The 22,236-nt window shown below is 37.6% G+C and overlaps 2 protein-coding genes across 2 annotated transcripts in view; one reads left to right on the top strand and one right to left on the bottom strand.

Annotated features, from left to right (window-relative positions):
- The first annotated feature begins 11,574 nt into the window (after positions 1–11,574).
- LOC144704663 (sterol 24-C-methyltransferase ERG6B-like) lies at positions 11,575–12,721 on the top strand. The gene has a single exon (XM_078577160.1). The coding sequence runs from the start codon at positions 11,653–11,655 to the stop codon at positions 12,541–12,543; it is 891 nt and encodes a 296-aa protein (XP_078433286.1). The 5' UTR covers positions 11,575–11,652; the 3' UTR covers positions 12,544–12,721.
- Positions 12,722–22,218: 9,497 nt separating this feature from the next.
- LOC144704347 (Cyclophilin-like peptidyl-prolyl cis-trans isomerase family protein) overlaps positions 22,219–22,236 on the bottom strand; it is a 5,085-nt gene continuing 5,067 nt past the window's right edge. Inside the window, exon 11 of the mRNA XM_078576750.1 lies at positions 22,219–22,236. This exon is cut by the window's right edge and continues 200 nt beyond it. The gene's annotated coding sequence lies outside the window, so the exon portion shown is untranslated.

The raw sequence follows: 22,236 nt of genomic DNA, 5'->3' as shown, positions 1-22,236 counted from the left end.
TATGAATATTTTGAAATATGTTAAAAGACTAGCAATCTCTGTACTACAATCTCATCATATTTCACTTATTCTGATCATGTATTTATGTATTTCATTAGAAGCATAACACATGCACTATAATAAAATCATTCTATTAATAAACATGGAACCATATGGGGAACATTTGATTGGCTTTCTAGAAACATATATTTCCATTAGTGATAACTTTTATTTCGTAATCATGTAGTCTCATCCAAATCAACACTAAAAAAGAGCTAGAGAAAGAGAGGAGGGCACTCAAGAATGACTCACTTGGGTATCAAAATAGAGTTCCCCCTACATAGGTTGTATACCATTAATTATCATCTCCTCAAATCATAAAAACCTCTAAGCCAGACTGTACAACTTTATCTTCATATATCTATTGTATACCTTTTGCCTTATGGTGATTTTATTGAAGGTTATAAAAATTTCTATGCAATGGACGTGATGATCGATTCCATATTAATCTGTAAAGCATAGCACATCTTATGTAGGTTGTGGGAAATTTGTTCCACTCTTGACTTGATCCCATGGAGATTGTTCTAAATCTTCTCATGTGTTCGGCCTCTCGACTCATCCACTCGATCAAGGTAATCTTTGATTTCCACTTAACAACTTTAGTGGACCAATAATTACTGTTAACTCATGTATTTTTCCACTTAATTACATTAATGGCCCAATAACAACTATTAATCAAGCTTATTAAATACTACATGAACATATATCTTAATTATCAAAGGATTGATTTAACCTAATTGATAGGCCAAGTTTTAGCCCATGGGGTGCCAAGCTATTTATCATATTCTAGAAGATATATAGTGTTCAAACTCTCTGATGGAACTGTCTCCATCATTGGTTACGTATGTGTATAATCCTTCATTCACAAGAGACTCCTGAACAACTAGGGTATTGTTATGTATATGTATACCTTAATCTATCATTCAATTAGTACTGATGTATAACGGGAACTGATAATCCCAAATTTTAGGGGTTTTAAGTTCGTCGTTGGTAACTGAGATTATTCAATAAAATATATTTACCCTTACTTTGGAGTACTTAGTTAGTAATGAGTATGGGTCATCTCCATAGGGAACGATGATTAAGGATTTGATTTTCTCACTATAGTGATTATCGATACGAGAAGAGATAAATACAAGAATAGAATAGGTGAGATAGTGATATTGATGAAATATAAGTAGAATTATGTGAAGTGTTAAAAGAATAAGGTAGAGGGTGTGATGGATACGATAGCGATCAAATGCATGAATGGTATGATGACAAAGATAGAAACCAGATAATGGGGACGGAAGTAAGTGAAATGATAGATGAAAAGATGATAACAAACTATAATTATAATAATGATGATGTCGGGAGAGAAACAACGTAAGGCAAGGACACTTACCTTAGATCTTTACATTTCGCCAAGATCACAGCAATTTACGAGTGTCGGTATGCTCCCCCTCTTCTCTAATGCTTCTTCCTAGTTCCCACGCATCCAAGACACCAAGAACACAATTGATGGATATCAAAACTCACTATCTTTGAATCACCCCACAAAAGTAGGAAGCAAGTTCAAGATGAAATTTACAATGATCCAGGCCTATATTTAAGATCATAGAGTATGGATGGAAAGAGGAGGGGAAGACGAAGTAGTGCTGAAAATTTCAGCTCAATTGAAGTTGTAGATCAAAAGTTATGGCCTTTTGAAGTTGAAGAAATCATAGCCCTTGAAAGTTTCTCTCTTCTCATCATCGCCATCATTTTCTGTGCCCGTTGAGAAGTCAAACCACCCTGTTTTCTGCACTTTTCGTATTCTGTGTGGCATTTTTCGTATTCCGTGCCATGTGTACCCAGGAAGAATAAAAAGATAAAAGAGAGAAAAAAAGAAAAAAGATTAAATGAGTTATTTCTCGAGGCTGACGTGGCAGCGCGTCAGTGCGCACCACGTCATAATCTTTCTCCTTTCTCATTATTTTCTTTTCCTTTTGTTTTAAACGTGTAGACGTGAGCGCGCCACATCACCCTGCGCCAACCAAGTAAAAAAAAAACGTATTAGTTATGGCATCAATCATCGCTTTGCAAATCGTGAAGCGATGATTGCCTAGTTAATGAGAAAATCATTAACTCAGCTAATGATTGGCTGCCTCCAATCATCATAGAGGGCTATGATTCATCGTTGTTCGACGAATCAAACGGCGACACGTGGCGGCGCTAAAATAGAAAAAACTAAAAATTCTTTAAAAATTCATATTAAATCAAATAAAAGCCCAAAAAATAAAACACATACATATTTCAACTTATAAAAATCATATCATTCAAAATTTTATGTCAAAAAATGCCAAAAAATCATATTTGTTAAAAAATTCCCAAAAATACACAAAAAATGTAGAAAATTGTGACATTCATTTTAAAATAGATTTAATCATGTTAAGCTTGATAACATTCAAATATAAGTAGTTTAATGCAGATAAACATGTACATATGATCATATAAGGTACTAAAAATGCATGTTATTAGGGACCATTGGAGAATACCTTCTCTAATATCATCACTACCTTAGCCATGGATTTAGTTGCATCCTCCTCCTTGAGTCAATATCCTCTTATACATATGGTAGAGGATTCTGTCTTGACCACTCAGTCACCTCCATCTGTTTAAGTACATTTGAGTGAAGAATTGTTTGGATCCCATGGTTAGGGACTCGTAATTTGTGGTCAAAACATAATATTGTCCATCCATGAGATGTCATTGGTGTCTTAGGTTAATGAGTCACTTATTAAATCATGGCATGGATCAACCTAATTTATGTTTAGTTATAATACCATTGAGGGATTCATACATAACAATTCAGCAAACTCTTTCTCCCAAGAACACCCACCATCTCTCCTTAGTGGATCCACATAAATGGGCATAGGAGCAACCCTATTTATCCTATAAGTACGATTTGACAGTATTATTCTAAATAGATAGTTTGATATCTATCTCAACAATCCATTAAATAAGAATATTTGGAATATGTGTTTAAATATTGATGATCATTTTATTATGATCTCATCATAACTCACAAGGTCTGTGCATGTATTCACGTACTTCTTTATAAACATCACACGGGAATAATAATGAATAAATATTTCATTCAATAAACTTAATAAATATGGTGGTGTGATTGGGTTGACATCCTTGTAATATCCATCATCATCATCATCTCTTTGCTAATATCCTTTATATTACTCATCTGACTCTTTTTAAATAGTAAGGATCTCATTCTCGCTTACCATTTACCTTATCCAACTTTCTATTATCTCATCTCATCTATTTGACTACCTTTTAAAGAAATATAAATCCCTGATTATCATCCATATTCGAACGACATGTACTCATTCTATCAAGAACTACTTATGTGATTACATGTTTTATAAAATTTCTAAATAAATTTAAATCCACTAACAACGTGAAAAAGATGGACTTATATGTGTCCATCACACATTCCAATTCTCATTCATTTTTTCTTACTAAAATGTTTTAATTATAGTGCATGTCTTATGGTTCTAATGAACTCCATGATTATATGTTATGACTAGATGAATATGATGAGACCATAATATAGAAATTGATATTTAGGCATGTGTTATAAATATGTTTATTACCATGGATTCACTAAATTGATCGATGGTAATCTCTGAATGGTATTGTGGAAAAATGTTAATTAAATTAATTCACACTTGATAAGACCAAAAAAGAGTGTATGTCATCGTTAGTTCCTGGATTAAACACAAATTTATATTATTTCCTTACTAAGTACAGATTTGAGTACGGGTCAAACTACAGAGAGCCAAAAATCACTTAGAACATTTTTCTATGTGACTACGTATTTATAACTTGAGATAAAAACAAAAAGTAGCTCTAAGTGAAGCTATAGTTTTTTTTGTTTTTTTTTTTAAATACAATGAAGGAAAACTTGAATTATGTGGATAATAACTTCAAAGATATTTTTTGAGAAACTTTATTTAAATATTATAATGTTAAGAAATGAAATAATATCTACTTAAAATATATTACTGTATTTTTTGGGATAGGGCCAGGTTTTGCCCACAGGAGCACCCCGGACTTGATGTGGCGGCGCCAAAAAATGTGTGACAAATCTCCAATTTTTTTGGTTCTGTAAAAATGCAATAACTTGGGCTGTAGGACGAATTTTAAGCACCATTTGTGGCATTAGAAAGCCCTGAGTCTTAGCTATAATTTCATGTAATAACCAAGTCAGAAAAATTGAGTGTGGAAGACAGGACCTTCCAAGAATGCACAAACCTCTAGTATCACTCCCTTTTGGGCCAAGGATTCATTCTTCAGTTTCCTCCAAACCTGATGTTTAAATTCTATTCTTCTCCCACTTGAATTTCTCCTTAAAAACACCCGTCCTTTCACTAGGCTTAAGCTCCTTTTGGGATCCGTATTGGGCCTGTTCCATAGGGGGCATTATTGTGATTTAGTTCCCTCTCTTCTTCACCATTGATATACCATTAATATTCCAATTACCTAAGCTCTGTCATAAATGAAGTTCCAATAAAATCATGAGAAAATAAACCACTTGATTGAAGGGAATTAAGTGGGGTTAATTCATAAATCTTTAAACCCCATTAGTTAGGACCAATTACAAAAATGAGTGTTCATTTCATTTTCAACATGAATAAGTGATTTATTTGTTCATATTCTTGATACACATACTTCTCACTGCATATTTGATATCATTAATGCCACAGTTTTGTAAGCGGCTCTTGGATACGAGACAATAAAAACATCTTGTGGATGGACAGTTCTACTTTGACAAATACATAAGAGTATAAAGCATAAGCTGTAGTTTCGCACGCTACATAATCTAAACTTAACTTATCAATTTGGTTAAATCAATCCCTGATTAATTAATAAATATGATGATATATTGAATTATTTTGGAAGACCAATGAAGGTTCCCAAGTCACTAGAGTTGGTAACTAGGCTTATACATGGGCATAAAAGGGTCAAACAATTGATGTTTTCTATGTCTCTAGATATACTAAAACTTGCAGGTTTATCAAAACTTAAATGAGGAAAGACCCTTCACATACATGCCATGAGTATAAATATAATTCTATATTTAGTAATACTTTCATCTATTTTATGTGCGTATTTTCATTTAAATGATCATAAATCCATATGCTTAAGGGTTCAAATCATTTATTGCACTTTTAGAATCAATTTCCAATTTCTCTTGGTTTTATGGTATTTTAATATAATTTTTTGACGTTCATTATTAAATAAATTTACAATTCATAAAATATTTATGTTGATTTATTTAAATATTTAAAGGTTTAATTATACTTTGAATTTTTTTTTATTTTTGAGGATTTTCAAGTATTTTATGGAGTTTTCTAAAGCTAATTTAAAAAGAAAATTACTTTTATGTCAAAATATAACTTTGAATTTATTTAAATATTTTTAATGTATTCATTGACTTTTTCCACTCCTAGAAGTTTGTGCCATGCTGGCAATCCCCATATAATTCAGGGAGAGAGAAAATTGAACGGTTCTGATTGCTCTATGATTAAAACAATGATATTTAATGATCCACAAGGGGTAGTACTACCTCTCCCTCTTCAATCCATCCACCATGGAGGATCTATCTATAGAGCCTCCGTAATCTTTAAAAAGGACTCTCAAAGTTTTTTTTAATTGACCATTAGTGAACAGATTTTCTCATCAAAATCTAGTTCGGGTATGTTCTTGTACTCCAAGAGAAAAGGATTGAAAGAAACAAATTCAGCCCATATTCCTATTAAGACACGTAAAGAAAAGTACCACTCAGGACATTGGGCACATGACGATGTGGTTATCGTGATCTTTATTTTTTTTAACTTGCCTTCTAGCTTTATCCATGGTTATCATCACAAATACCCTAGGTTTCCACTATCACGTGCCCCACCGCCAACTCCTCGGCTCATTGGTGAGTACCCACCTCCATCTCCATTGATCCTGGGATACTAAAATATCATCACTTGAGTTGCAACTAGCTTTGCATCTTTCTCATCCATTCCACTTCACTCACATCCATCAATGTCAACTATCACCGGTGCTCCCAAAGTGCTTGCTAACATACTTAAATTATTATTTTAGAAAAAATGATATTAAAATTCTCAAAATTATATTATTCAATCTGTATACATTAGCTTAATTAGGATTTTTTTTTAATCCTTGTAGAAGTTTGGAATTTAATTTCACTCTTATACTTTTATTAGATCACAATAAATTACTAAAATAAATATTTTAAAACCAATATATATAAATTAACACTAAAACTCACTTATTCAATACTTGCTTTTTGTGGATTCTATCCTTACTCGCCCTTTGCTTGTAGGAAAAATTTAAAAATTTATGCATAAACTAGAAATATTAAATGACATTTCTAATCCTAATTTATGGTTTATCAACAAGCCATAATTTTTGAAGGCCTACTCCTGCTTCATCCTTCTCTACTTCTCTCTTCTCCATCTGTCCTTTCCGGTAGCCATTACTGCGGAGGCACTAAGGATATACAGTGGGTGCTCTGTAGTGGAAAAAAATCACATAATTGATCCATATGAATCCCTAAATGGCATTATACCAAATTGTCAATCAAGGTGATTCACACAATGGTTGTGTAAATGGTCCTTAGACCTGAGACACCAAAGACGTCTTGTGGAGGAATAGTTGTATTTGACTTACGAGCTCCTAGTCATAGGATTCTTAATAGTCTTAGTTCAGGTGCATCAAGGAGTTCACGAAGAAAATTGAGCAGTCAAGATAGAATCATTCACCCCTAGTATAAGAAAAGGTTGCTCATGGAAGATGATGTGATGAAGTCCTTGGCCAAGGTTGTGAAATATCAAAGAATAGTTTATTTGATGATTTTCAAATGCATTACTACTAGCTCGAATGACCGATTAGGGTCTGACAGTTGACCATACCCTAAGTTATCAAGTAGATGAGGGACTATTCGTACAGGGTAACTAATGACAAACAAGTTCCATGAGTGAGTCAATATACATTCATTTGTATCTTCTAGAGCACAAGATGAACTTGACACCCCACAAGTGGGTGACTCAACGTATTGATTAGGCTAAATTGATCTGACATCAATTAATCCATATCTTTATATAGTAAAGTAAGTTTCAAGACTGATACATGGGCCTAGAGGGTCACATACAAATGGTCTTTTGAACATCATAAGATATGCATAAAGTTTGGAGTTTTTATGAAAAACATGCACTTTGTATAAATAGGGAAGGCCCTGAATGAAACTCACCCAAGCTATAATTGTTTAGGGGCCTTCCCCTTCTACCTTCTCCCCATATTTCCTCTCTATTCTCATGAAATCGGAACAACATTAATAAAAAGGCAAAGGAGGATATTCGATGTGTCATGGACCGCATGGATACATCTAGAGGTTGCACACATATGCTGCTCTACTCATCGCCCTCAACATTCCAATAAATCCTTGATGTGATACATGCACAAGTGATTTTTCATGTTTTGTTGATCATAATGATTTCATTTAGTTCTTCCTCTGGGAATCATTTTATGTTTTTCATCTAGATCGAGGCCCTAGAACCCAACATGTGGGGCCACATAATGAATGAATTAGAAGGTTTGTTGCTAACATTTTAGATGTTGATAAGGATGAAGCTGATGATGGGACAATGGTGAAAGGGAGATGGGTAAACCAAATTACAAAAAAGATCCATGACTGTGATTTAATCGCAGCAGTAAAATATCTTCAAGGTAGATAGGATAGATGGAGGTAAATTAGTAATCCTTGACTCTGGATATTGTCTTCATCCGCTGGACACAAGATTTTGGCAGCTGAAAAGTTAGTGGAAAATTGATAAACCAAAATTAGGGTTAAATATTGTATTAACATTTTGATTTCCTTGGTAAGCACACAGTGAGAAAGGATAAGTCCATGGAGTGAAGGTAATCAAAAGGTAAATTTAATTTTAAATTTTTAGTAATATAAAAATACTTATAAAAAATTTAAAGTAGATTTTATAAGTATTTTTATATTTATACTTTTAAAAAAATTTTGATAATATAATTTCAATCAAAAGAAAAGAAAAATCTTAAAACTAATTTAATAAAATAAGATAAGCACCTATTTTATTTTAATAAGTTTTAGGGTAAGAATTTAATTAGAAAACATAAGTTGACCTTAACTTGTGCATTATGGGAAGTAGTTGTGGGTGCCCATGGACAACGCAAGTGGTCGTTAGATGCAACCCAGACAGTTAATGCCAGAATTTGGTTGTAGTTGGATACATAAATTCTACAATGTGTATATTGGCATCACATGGGCGAGCAACTCAAACTATCAATTGGATTAAGTGCATCCTTGATTTATAAATTTTTGAGTTGAAATAGTCAATTAATATGGTTAACTACTAAGGGTTTTTGGGATGTTAAAGTTGTTAACTACACAGATACATGACTCTAGAGAGTCTATCTCTCACACACAGACACCAGTTTTTATACATTTATGTATATACTATAAGTTCGAGGTTATTCAATAATTATTTTATAGTATTTCGTAGAACAGGGCGATAGGGCGCCCAAATTTATACCATTATGAGTCATTCGTGACTGTACTCCCCTCTCTTCTCTTGATCTTTATAATTAGTTTTTTAGAGTGACTAGATTGAAAGGAAATAAAATTTGTGATAGCAATAAGGAGATCTAACGCCCTGAATACCATGTGAACACATCTAGAGGCTGGACTTCTTAAAGAAATGCATCAAAGGAACTAAGAAATCTATAATCAATCTTTGCCAAGGTGGTGTGATCTATGTTTTTTTGTTTTAAGATGCATCGTAGATTCAATATTATAATGTGTAATTAATGTCAGATTGAGTTGATCAAGGCCAAAAATCTCAGCAGGTTTCTATGCTGTTTGTTATTGGAACCCTTTCCATCACAATATTGTATAACGTATTGGAGCTACACTTTGATTTATACATACTGGAAGAAGTATGGGGAGGAGATGTTTATAGAAGAGTGTGTTAATGTAGTACGTTGGAAGAAGTGGACGCTGATTCAATGGGAGGAAAGGTGGCAAAGTAATACCAGAAGGATTACCTGCATACATAACCATACAGACTGTTGAGATGGTGGTGGCAGCTTTAAAGGAAGACATTTAGGTTCTAAGAAAAAAAATTCCAATGTTGGCTAGATAGGCTTGATTCTCAACCTTAACCAATATAGAAATGTTTTTCTTCCCTGACCAGATTTAAAAGTGACAAGCTATTTTTTATCAGAAGAAGGATGGTGTTGGGATGCCTTCAATGTGATGATCAAGGAACGGCACTATTTGGGAAAGGACCATTTGAAGTGAAGCAAAATATGGTTGATGAGGACAACAACCATGCTGATCTGCCCTACATCATGTCATTGATAAAACCGCACCATATTTGTGATGATCCCATGCCCATGATTAGTAATTATGAGAAGAAAATATAGGAGGGGCTAGCTTAAATGAGTATGAGAGCTTGTTTATCATTTCTGTTTTCTATAATATTTCACATACATTCATCAGGATACATAGTAACAACTGCAATGCAAGGAATGAGTCTCAAGCACAAATTACTATGATGTGAAAAGGATAATACCTTATTTACTTATTTATACTTACATCTAGTTGCTTAATAGAGATGATTCAATAACCAAAATACCATGAACTACTGAATATTATTACCTTTGATTTCTGTATAAAATTTTGAGTCAATAAAAATTCAATACAGTCCATCAATATGATCAAGATCCATTTTCTAATGGCATGAGAACCAAAAGTACACATTGATTGATTTCATCTCTCTTTGATGATCCCCCACTATTTATAGTGGAAACCATCCTTCTCTGGGAGCAGATCCCCCACTATGAATGCTATGCCGTATCTCTGATTGATGTAAATGTGTTTTTCATTTATTACACAATCGAGTTAACTACAAACAGAGACTAACTTATTTTTTGGAAACAATTAATTTAATTCAGAGTGGGGCAATGGCAAGATGACATTGCCGGTTGAGGTTCAGATTTGACCACTCATGGTTTAGGACAAAGATCAATGATTTTTCATAACATGTCAATTCACAAATTACTTTTGAGAATTAACTGAAAGTCTGAGATTCAGCATCAAATTTATCATAGACAGTGGTCCATATACACACCAATTGAGCACCTAACATTTGGCACGACCCAGTCAGCCTTAAAAAGAACAAGCTAATTGGTCCTTAGGAACCGCAAAGTAACCAGGGACTGCAATTGGATCATTTCTAAGTAACCAAACGGTGGAATTAAAGCCAAAAGTATTATGTTTCTGACAGTTTCAGCGTTGAAGTTGGCAATTCAATATTGTTTCTTATTGGAGGATTAAAAGTCAAATTATCCCGCATAAAATTAAAAAAGACAAAAACAGTTTCCAGCTACCATTTTAATAATTTGACCGCTTTCTTTTGGAAGGAGACCTATTCAGAAAAAAAATAGTAAAAACTTGAGCCAAATTTTGATTTACTTTAATTCTAGAGCCTAACCTTCATGGATATATCTAATCCTCACCTTCCGCTAATGTCATGCGGGGCATCATAAAGGTGATTAATCCAAAATTATGTCTTAAATCGAACATTCAACCCTCAGGTTTGTGGATTCATCTGATTGTCTCACAAAAAACAGTCGGCATGATAAGTGTTTTCGAAGTTTCGAAAAACACCTTTCGAAAGACTGAACGTTGGAGAATGGATGCCGGACATTCTCTAGCAACCGTCGGTGTTGGATTACGGTTCCACCTGCCTGTCTAGTCGCCGGAGAATCGAGCAAATTAAATGGAACCAGTAAATACGAAAAACCTGGCTTCAATCGTAGTAATGAGCCCAGATCTGGCACAGGGAAGTTAATACTAGTTCCGATTGGAGGACGCGGCGCCGCCGAAGTTGCTGATTCCACCAAAACAAGAAAAAACGAAGAAGCTTGCAATGAATGAGTATCATCAAGACTGCAAATTCGCCCCGGCAGAGAAGAAACGGACAAAATCGGCGAAGAATCATCCATATTTTTCCGAAAAGTCGGGGCATCAAAAGTCGGATAAAATTGCGGTCCACGCAGAAACGCCAAAACAATAAATCCCAAGATACTCGTCAATAAATACGAAAACCGGCAATCCGGCGCTGAGACACCGCGAATTTCCCCAGTCCATTCCACCCGGCGCTGAGACTCGAAGATCAGACCACCCTCCGTTTTTCTGCGCGGGCGAGTTTTCTTCCAGTAATTAAAATAAACTCCCCATTCAAAAGCGCTATCGCGGAATGAATGCGGCCCATTAAGAGAGGACAGGCCCAATAGGCCCTGATACTGGGCCGAGGAAGAAAACAGCTGGCGAGCAAAAATCTGAGCCTTGTTTCCACGCGGAGAGCGTCCACCGGTTGCGACCGGTGGTCAAACCGCGGGGCCCACCAGCCCACCGGCTGGCCCTTCGTCTTCCCCGCGCCGTCCCCGGCGGGGGGAGCGGGATAAAAGGGAAAGCTAAGGAAGCGAGTTCAAAAAACCAAAGTGAAGTTCAGTTGGGAGGCGGCGGCGATGGCGGATCGGATCCTGAAATCGGGCCGGAGGCGGTTCTCGGTGGAGCTGTCGCCCTGCGGCGGGGGCCGGCGGGACTGGCGGCAGATCTACGCCGTGTACGGCACGGGCGAGGCGCACACGATCGCCTTCCTCCTGGTCCTGGCGGCGGTCTTCGCGGCCATGTCGCTGCTCCTCCTCGTCTACTTCTCCCTCGCGCTGGAGCTGCTCGACCGGATCCGCCCGCGGTCCGTCGCGACCCGCTTCCTTCTCGGGTCCGCCGGGTCGCTGGCGGCCTTCTTCTCCGCGTGCCTGGTCTTCGCGGCGGGCAGCGTGCTGCACTCGTCCCTGGCGCTGCACTGGGAGATGGCGCAGCGGATGGTCCAGGCCGTGCCGGACTGGTCCGCGGTGCGGTCCGTGCTGGACGTGGGCTGCGGGCGGGGGATGCTGCTCAACGCCGTGGCGGGGCGGCTCGAGAAGGAGCGGACCAGCGGGCGCGTGGTGGGGCTGGCGCCGCGCCGGGACCAGGCCGTGGCGGCGCTGCGGCGGGCCTGGGCGGAGGGCGTGGGGGATCGGGTCACGTGCCGGGAGGGCGACGCGCGGCGGCTCCCCTTCCCCGACGACTACTTCGACGTGGTGGTGTCGGCGGTGCACCTGAGCGAGATGGCGGCGCCGGAGCGGGCCCGCGGGCTGGGGGAGCTGGTCCGGGTGCTCAAGCCAGGGGGCACCGGGGTGGTCTGGGACCTCGCGCTCGGGCCCGAGTACGCGCACCGCCTGCGCGAAATGCGCATGGACGAGGTCCGCGTCTCGGATCCCGTCACCGCCTACCTGGTCACCAGCCACATCGTCTCCTTCCGCAAGCCCGCCGCGGCCGGCGGCGCCACCGAGTGGAGGGCCACCATCGCCTTGTAACTTAATACCGAGATTATCATCGTGTTAGAGTTTCAGCCGGGATTAGCCCCCCGGCAGTCGGGCCCGGGCCTTGAAGATAAGGCTTTCCGGGCCGGCCGGGTCGGTCGGCGTTTAATTTGATTTAATTTACTACGCCGGGCCACCCCGGGAACGTGGTGGTTCCCACCGTCTTTAACTTTATGTTGGTCACATGCCCCCTCCCCATCGCACTCGACCATGCTGCCCGAGGCCGGACCCACCGTTCGGGTGCTATTTCATTAATAATATCGGTCAACGCCCGGGAAACCGCCAAACAGGATGCCCGGCCACATCTTTAGCGTGAGAATGAGAGAGAGAGAGAGAGAGAGAGAAGCAGACATCTCCCCCATGAGCAAGAAGTGAACTTGTCTCCCTGGACAGCTTCTACATCCTCTGCAATCATGCAGAACTCATCTCGATATATATGTGGATAGCTACATAGATCTATATTCTTCCATCGCGGACTCGATGGGATCAGGATGACATGATGATGATAATGGAGCATGAACAAGATCATTGCATTAATCCTCTCTCTTTCCATGCCGCTGCCAGCGTAATGGACAATATGTGGCTGTCAATGCAGTCATTTTTGCATGATTTATTTAAGTTCATAATGAATAAATATTTATTCATTATTATTCATGTGCGATGTTTATCACAAAGCTCTTAAATGCGTACAATGACTTGTTGAATTAGGATGAGGTTGTAATACATTGATCCCAAGTCTTCCGGCATGTATCCAAGTATTCCTATTTTTTTGGATACTCAAGACATACATCAAGTTATCTTGATGGAGTAACACTCTCTGGTTCTATTTTTCCAATTATTATGGGTGATGTTATGGCCATTAGTGTGGAGACACCAAGGACAGAGGGTGAGTACTCCGTAGAGAAATAGTTCACTGAAATGATTCGTATGAATCTAGTCATGTATTAACCAAGATGTACGAGTCATTAACCATGGCATTCAAAAATGTTTCAGCTTGGACATAACAAGAAATACACAAAAGCTGGTTAAGTGGCTAAGACGACATCATCTTACCCTTCGTATAAGAGGAGATTGACTTGTGGAAGAAGACATATCAACTAACCATGACAGAAGTGATATTCAGAAATGTGTTCTCTAATGATTGAGTTACACATCATGACTAACTAAATGAGGAATTAAAATTTGATGACCAACTATACCCTAAGTCATTTGAAAGTTTCACATGAACGAATGATTCTACATATACATAACCAATGGATATAAAGGTTTTATGAGAGAGTTGAAGAACTACTTTGTATCGTCTAGAGCACGAGATATAGGTTGGCACTCCATGACCTGGAAACCTAACCTATCAATTGGTTTAGATAAATATTTTACTAATTAATATTCATTTTCTTATAATTAATCTATAAGTTGTTGGGCCCTTAAATTTTTTTAATCTAGGCTGATACATAAGCCTAGAGGTTCACACAAATAAAAACGAAAGGTCGTTGGTACGTATACTTTATTCATAAGGCAAAGAATCCAACATGCACCAAGGTTTTCTTGTGCATCGTTTGGCCAAAGAGTCATGATATCAATAGCACCAAAAATCTTGCGCCTTGGTTATTGCATCATTTCAATCCCCATGTACTCGTGTTTCCCTTGAGAATGAAAATGAAACTATTGCGTGTTAAAGAAAAATAAGGGCAAAATGCATGAGATCAAGCCACATATATCAGTTTGCATTGGATGCAGAAGGGAATTTGATGCATATAGGGATTCCTGAATTTTTATTGAGCCTCATCATCATTTCTCCATGTGTATTATTTCACAAAAAATGGTACCATTTTTTTATATTCATTCCAAATCAGTTTAACCCAAAGCTCTCTACCCAGTGTCCATATGAGTATTAAAAAGTGAGGATTAGTCATTTTGACCTCATAAAATAATCGGTTACACCAATCATTGGCTATAATAATTAAGAAAGTAAACAAGATGCATGTCGAAATGACGTTTAAGACCATATTAACTTTAATTGAATTTTTAAATGATTAAATAACTCATTTAATACTACTTTTACATAAAAATACTTTCTTCATGAATTTTTTGAGAACTAATTCAGGAAAAATATGGAAAATCTCAAACATCATTAAAATTTTTTATTAATCCAAAATAAATACTCTTTCTCTTGTAAAATTAGTTTCTTCATGTCTGATGTTAAAAAAATTGTTAATAGTACCCGAAATCTCCAAAAAAATCATACGACACTAAGAAAGGCTATGTTAATCACTTTAGAATATGATAAAGTGCAATTGTAAGGTTTGAATTCAGGTATTTATGCAGTAGTTTTCATGTTATTAGAGAGCATTGAAGGAGAGTGGGAGAAAGAGGGTCACCCAGAGTAAGCCTATCATGGTTTTATTCTGTTCTGAGTTTCCTTCATTAAATATTTATATTCCTTTTTACAATACATATTTACATGTCTATATTTATATTCTTATTTATCTTAAGTCTCTGTTTGCATCTAATAAACCTTACATGTGTGACCTTTTAGCCCCATGAACCATTAAAATGAATAATTCATATGCTCAATAGATCCTTTTTGCTAACATAATTAATCAACTATATCCAGCATGGAAATGCATTAATCCAATATTGTTTTAACTAAATGATAGGTTTAATACTTTAAAAAAGACATTAAAAAATTTATTTACTCTTTCATAAACTCATATCTCATTTATCCATTGCTGTAGAAACCCTCATCAAATAATTTAAATCCTGGTAAACTATATAACCTTAATTTCTCATTCAGATTAGAACTAATGCATTGAAAAACAATCATACATTTTTTATGATATTGCCATTACTTTTAAAAAGGATTTCATTGCATCATATTTCTTGACTTCTCTTCTCTTATAATAAGGTGGACAATACCATCTTGTCTGAAAAAATTATTAATTTTCATTATTAGAGACTTTTATGTCATAATTCAAACACAACTTCCCATAATCAATATCTACTCGATGTCCCAAGTATAACGACCACATTCTCAATTGTACATGAATTGACCAGATTTATAGTTTTCTATAAATTATTCACATTTCACGTAATATAATTGAATACATTTTTTCCCTTAGGGTGCATGGATTATGTGTCTCTAGTGTCTCAACACAAATGGTTACATAATCAACCATCCTCATCATACGAATGATAGACGATAAATATTTTCTATCTGAATATTTTAATGTCCCTCCAGAGTATCCATATAATAAAAATTTTAGGATTCATGTTTAATGATAAGTGATACAATTTATGTGGGTTCCAAAAAATTTATATACATTAAAATAAAATAAAAATTGATTTTTATTATTACTGTGTGATGTTAATCATGAATTCCTTCAATTAATACAATCAAAAAGTTGATTTTTATTTAGATGATAATACAATTATCATTAGTCTTTTACACTTCTATTTTACATATTCTTATACAAAGGATACTCGAGAAGGAAGTAAAAAAGGCTATATTGAAAGAACACGATATGATCCTACTTATATGATAAGCATGAATAAAGAAAGACAGTGGATTCACTTAAGTAAAATATTTCACTGCATTGACCCATATGAATCATCCAACGGTATATCCATTTGATGGAAATATGGGTGGTGGGAAAGCTAATTACACACTCAACATCTCATTTAATGTTTGTTGATACAATGAATTTATTGTCATGCATGTGTGATGATTTTAATGAAGTCCATGAACTCACTATATGATTAAATGATTGATGATGAGATCCTAATGGAGACAGCTAGTCTTTAAACATATTTTCTATTATTCATATTCAAAAGACACAAGAAAAACATCAAAATATCCAAATATAATTTCACTATTTCACATATGATGAGTGTGACCAATCCTGTAGCCATTATTGTGGAGACATTGAGGTGGGATGGTGCTTTTTAGAGGAAAGAGTTATCTAAATCAATATATATGGATCATTGGATGGTGATGTACTAAAACTTTAATCAAGTTGATGCACACAAAAGTTGTAAAAGTAGCCCGTAGGCCTAAAATATTAAAGACATATTGTGGATGTTATGTCTTAAGGTTTTGATTAAGTTCTTGAGACTATTTTTAAAAATTAATTCATAATTATTTTATAAAAATAAATAATCATATAACCTTGATTGAAGAGTATAAAACCTTTTTCTATGCAACAAAAGCTGTGATCAATTACAAATCGATCTAAGACATATTACATCACGTGTGCCTTGTGGGGGCCTTGTTCCACCCTTGACTCGCTCCCTTGGAAATTATTTATAAACCTTTCATGTGCCCAGCCTCAAGAAGTTTCCACACAATGAAGTTTCTTTTGGATCTCAATTTCTTCTTCTCCAACTCTTTTTGAAATCCTTGTGGATCTTCTCACCATGAAAACTCTCATCTTGGATAAGTGAAGAAAATTGAGAAGGAATAAAGGGGGGATGCCCAGTTGATGTCGGACATCGTACGCTCGGCACCGAGTATGATGGCTCGGTACCAATAGGGGATGGTGTTATCGAGCGTCGATGGTGTCATCGCCCGACGGATGAAACCCTAATGGGTTATGTAACTACGATGTGATGAAATGCGTCCTACATATCGTACATGCAGACTCTGACTCGAGGGAGGCGCAAAGCTCCGAGCTTGGACGGGGTCACCGGGTGACGGTGACGGTGGCCTCTCGAGCCTCGTCGGAGCGACGAGGATGTCGACGGCCGAACGGAATCAATCCGTAAGGCTCGCATGTAGCAGACGGATTCGTCCATACCGATAAGATGCTCGAAGCTTGTCGTAGTTCTCTCAATTATTCCTCTCTCACCAACCTAGCCCGAGCACGGTGGAGTCAAGATGAAAACGTACTGCAAATGGTAATTAAACAACCGGCGGGAGAGGACGGTGTACCTTGTCGGTGCATGGCTCGTCGTGTAGGGCCGTCGACGGTCGGCGGCGATCAGAGCGGTTGTGGTAGAGAGTCGCCAGAGAGGTCACGATGGCTTGACGAGCAAAGGGTGATGCCAGAGCTATAGGTAAAGGTCGGAGGAAGAGGGATCGCAAATCGAGGCCGATATGAACCGGCTCAAGCATAGCGCAGAATTCCGGACGCGAGCTGTGGTTCGACACGTCGACAACACACAAGTAGATCCCGGATGGTGGTCGAAAATGGGCGGCAGACAATCAGGGTCATTGGTTGATGTGCGATCGTTCTTGGTCTGTTTTGAGTGATGAGAGGAGCATTGATTGAATGAAGAAGGTACCCAGCTAACAGCGGTGCGTCATCACTGATCAAAGTTGAGGTGTTGGGCCGCTGGAGTTGTGCTTTCATCAGTAGTCCGATCGACTCAACGGAGGGTGGATCTGACGACGTCGGTTGCTTTCTAGTAATGTATGCAACCAGAAGTACTAACAACAGGCTTCCTTCCATGGTGCAGGGTCTTCGATCACGGTTGAGAACCCGACTGGCTGGCAGGTACTCTCTCCTCTCAACTGAAATCGATCAATGCCAACGGAGTTCGGTAGATCAGCAGGTTCATTGACCCAATGGATTCAACGTGACCAGACCATCCGTAGAGCTTGTTCGACTAGTCGGAGGGCCGACGGGGGGGGGGGGGGGGGCGTCCCCCAAATTGATCACCAGACAGGTCCACCACAGCGATATGGCCGCCAACGCCGTGAATTCGCCGGTTCCCGTTAGCCGCCGTCACTGGGAGAATTGGTGCACCGGAGAAGGCTGGTGCGGAGCGGGATTGGTCACCTCTGCAAATTTGTGTCACCAGGGGATAGTGGATTTTGTCCACTATGAGTCGTACTGCGGCAATAAACAGGGGCGGTCGGATTTGGTCACCGGGATCCTCTTTCTCTGTGGTGGTGTGCCTGGGGCGAGAAGGGCCTTCAGACCGTGAGAATCGGTCGCCCAAGAAGGATGGTGGCTCTCACGATCAGAATGAACTTGAGGGGTAGGGGGAAGCATTCCCGACCACCAATTTCCATTGTGTCTTCCCTTCCGCTCCCTCTTCCTCCTTCCTCTGTGTTCTTCTCTTGAGCAAGGAAGAAAGACCAGAAAATAAAAAACACAAGCAATTTCTTCTTTGTTTTTTTTCCTAATTTAATGGACTGGGGCGCCCCCTCTTCCCTTGTAAAGGGGAAGAGGTCAATTGGGCCCCCTTAGGTGGGTCAACAAGGGGAACATGGGTCCATTAGGGGCCCTTATATAAATGGCCCCCCTTAATTACAAAATAAGAGGGGAAACTAAAATGAAAAGAAAAGGAGATGGAAAACAAAGGGGCACAAGGGGAGGGGGTCCGAAATGACTAAGGAACCCTTCCCAAAGACGACAAAACATGGACATGAACTCGTCGCCTTGCGACGAAAACAGGACGAATGCGAAGAAAACACGAGACACGACTAGGAAAAATAACAAAAATCAAAATGGGATAATTGAGCATCTCTTCACCTGGCTTTTGATGACGATGGCCGGCAGCGCGGACGATGTTGTCACTGATCCTTGATTGCGTGCGCCATTACCAGTTCTAGATAGCTTGAATGCCAAAAATGATGTCCCCTATTTATATTTTACTTAATATTTTTCATAAAAAACTCATTAAGTAAAATATATCAACCAATGCCCATGTGATCTTATGTGTATTACCCTTTAGGCCCATGTATCATTCTAGTTAGTAACTTTAGTGAACCAATAATAACTATTAACCAACCTTATTAATTAAATATATCAAAATATAGATAAACTAACGAAGAATTAATTTAACCCAATTGATAGGTTAAGTATCTAGCACGTGGGATGCTACGTAGTAGTGTCTGAACTATCTCATGGAACCTTTACCATTATCGGTTATCGTATATGTACAATCCTTCATCCGCGAGAGACTCTCGAATGACAAAAGATATGGTTAATCATCACATCTTAATTCAACATTAGATTAGTAAAAATGCATAACGTGGATTTTTAGAGAACACCTTCTCAAATATCCACACAACCTTGGCCAATGATTTAGCCATAATGTCTTCTTTGAGTCAATCTCCTCGTATACTAAAGGAAGATCAACTTCCCTTGACCACTCAGCCATCTCTGTGTGCTTCTTACAATATCCGAGATAAGATTAAGTTAAATCCCATGGTTAGAGACTCATAACTATAGTCAAAACATAGTCGTCCATCCACCAGGTGTCCTTGATGTCACATGTCAATGAATTAACAATAAAACTACGACATGAATTAACCATATTAAAATTTAGGTATAATGCAATTTAGGGATTTATTTGGATCAATTCAGGAAACTCTTTTTTCCAAGAACAATCACCATTTTTCCATAGTGTCTCCGCACTAACAACCACAAGACCATTTGTAGTCATCATATAACTAAGATCATACAGAGCTATTCTACCAGATAACTTGATGTCCATCTCAATTATCCATCTAATAAGAATATTTGGAATACTTATTTAAAGACTACTGATAATTGTACCATGATTCTTATCATAATTCACTAAGTCACTACAAGTATTAGTGGACTTCATTATAAACATCACACATAAAAATAATAAAGAAATACTTCATTCAATGAACTTAAATAAAAAGCTGATGGTGTGATTGGCTTGATGGTCACATAATATCCATCAATCTAGGGAAACTGGTTCCATTTTAAATAATACTTTTTAGAGTTTCTTCAAGTTTTTTATGCGTCAACCTTTAGATGTTTCCATGCAATTAATGTGATTTTGGATCTTTTTTATTATCCAACTATTGTTTAAAAAGTAGTGGCTCTTATGACCATAAAATTTTGAAAGAATAATAAGTGGAGAGAAAGGAAAAAAGAAATGGAGGTTTCCTTGGCATGGTCACCTAAAATGGCTGCCCACTTTATCCTTTACTTATACTTTTTTAATGTAATTGTCACAAAAGCTTTTGCAATTTTAAGTATATCCACATATGTCCAAAGGTCTTTCATGAGCATGCTGCTCATATGGGTTTAATACCTCATGAGGATATGTATTTCAGTGGGAGTTTGTATTTTGATGTTCATTCAGTAATAGAAACATTATGGAGTTTCTTTTCATGCATGAGTAATCTCCTAAATTTAAGCATGTCTGAACAAACTTCAGTTGATCTCCATTCAGAATCCAAAGGACTAAGTTGGAAATGTACACGTATGAATCACGTGTTGTGTAATTTCCATGCTACACATCCATACATGATCTATGTCATTCATTGAATTGGTGTATGTGATCATTGTTTGGGTTTAGTTACAATTACTGTAACAAAAGCCTAGTGGTTCTATGCCAGTTTGTGATGGGCGAGATTGGTTGAAATGTCTTAGTAATGATAGCAAAAATTTTGAGCTCCAACAATGATAATATGCAATATCTCATGAACATATATATAATTGTCCATAGATTAATTTCTTAATCTTTGGACAATTATATATATGTTCTTGAGCAGAGAGCGAAATGAAATCATTGAGACTCATCTTTTCACGCTGAACCTTGTATGCCAATTTGAATTGCTTGTATGGTGCAGGAAGTGAATATAGCACAAGGTGCATGAGCATCTTTTCGGATACATCCATGCCCAATTGTCCGATTTTAGTGGCTATAGCGGACATTTCCAAAACATGCTCTCTAATGTGACCCTTTTCATGAAATTTCATGGAAATCAACTTGTTAGTAGTTCATGAATTTCAGATTCTTCATGAGTTGCAAACTTTTGTTCAATTTCTGCCATGAATTCTGTTGTTGTGATATCTTCTCGAATAAGATATGCCTGATAAGATTCAGGCACAACACGTTGCATCGTCATTAAACTTAACCGATTTGATCTTTCCCATGCCTCTAGGTTTTCTTCATCTGCTTCATCTGGTTTTTCAGATCTCATGGCATAACAAAGCTCGAAGAACAAGATGAAGAGTCATGCATTTGTCATCATTCTCAAAAATTGTAAGTATTAAAAATTTATCTTATCTTACATCATTTGTACCGCATGACGAAAATAATCATAAATATCAAATCTGAATGTAAGATAAACGAGTTTTGCATGAATATGAACATACAATACATACGATAATGAAAATTGTTCATCCCTTAAAAACATATGCAAGTTGGCTCTGATACCACTTGTTAGATCCGCAGGAGTCTTGCATCGATTCTCAAGGATGATGAAGATCGTACATGAATGTAAATCAATGTAAAACATACCTCGATCCATCGCGTCTTCTCTAGTTGAATAAAACAAGCTTGAGGGGAGGCCTTTTGGATCAATACCGGATGACTTCTTGAAGTTTCTCTAAGTAATGGGATGCTCAGGAGAAAAGTCAATTACCTTATGACCCAAGGACCTGGCTCCTATTTATTGGAAGAGGAGATACTTAAGCCTCTTAAGCATGTCTTAATTAATCCGATCATTATAATTAAGACAAGTTTAGCCTGTACACAATTAATTACCACACTTATTATTATAAATGTCTTAATCCCATCATTAAATGAATCACATATGAAGTGGGATTTATAACTAATAGCTTAACAATATGCAATTATATACATACATATATATAATTGTCCACAGATTAAGAAATTAATCTAACAAAGGAGAGAGATAGAGAGAAAGAGGGAGGGAAGGAAGGGGGGGGGGAGAGAGAGAGTAAGAAAATTTCC

The sequence above is a fragment of the Wolffia australiana genome, chromosome 6 (assembly GCF_029677425.1).
Source record: "Wolffia australiana isolate 7733 chromosome 6, ASM2967742v1".
Taxonomy (NCBI): domain Eukaryota; kingdom Viridiplantae; phylum Streptophyta; class Magnoliopsida; order Alismatales; family Araceae; genus Wolffia; species Wolffia australiana.
The sequence above is the reverse complement of the archived record's forward strand: the minus strand, read 5'-3'. Positions and strand labels throughout refer to the sequence as shown.

Coding starts and splice junctions, on each gene's coding strand:
- LOC144704663 (XM_078577160.1), top strand. CDS start 11,653: ATGGCGGATCGGATCCTGAAATCGGGCCGGAGGCGGTTCTCGGTGGAG.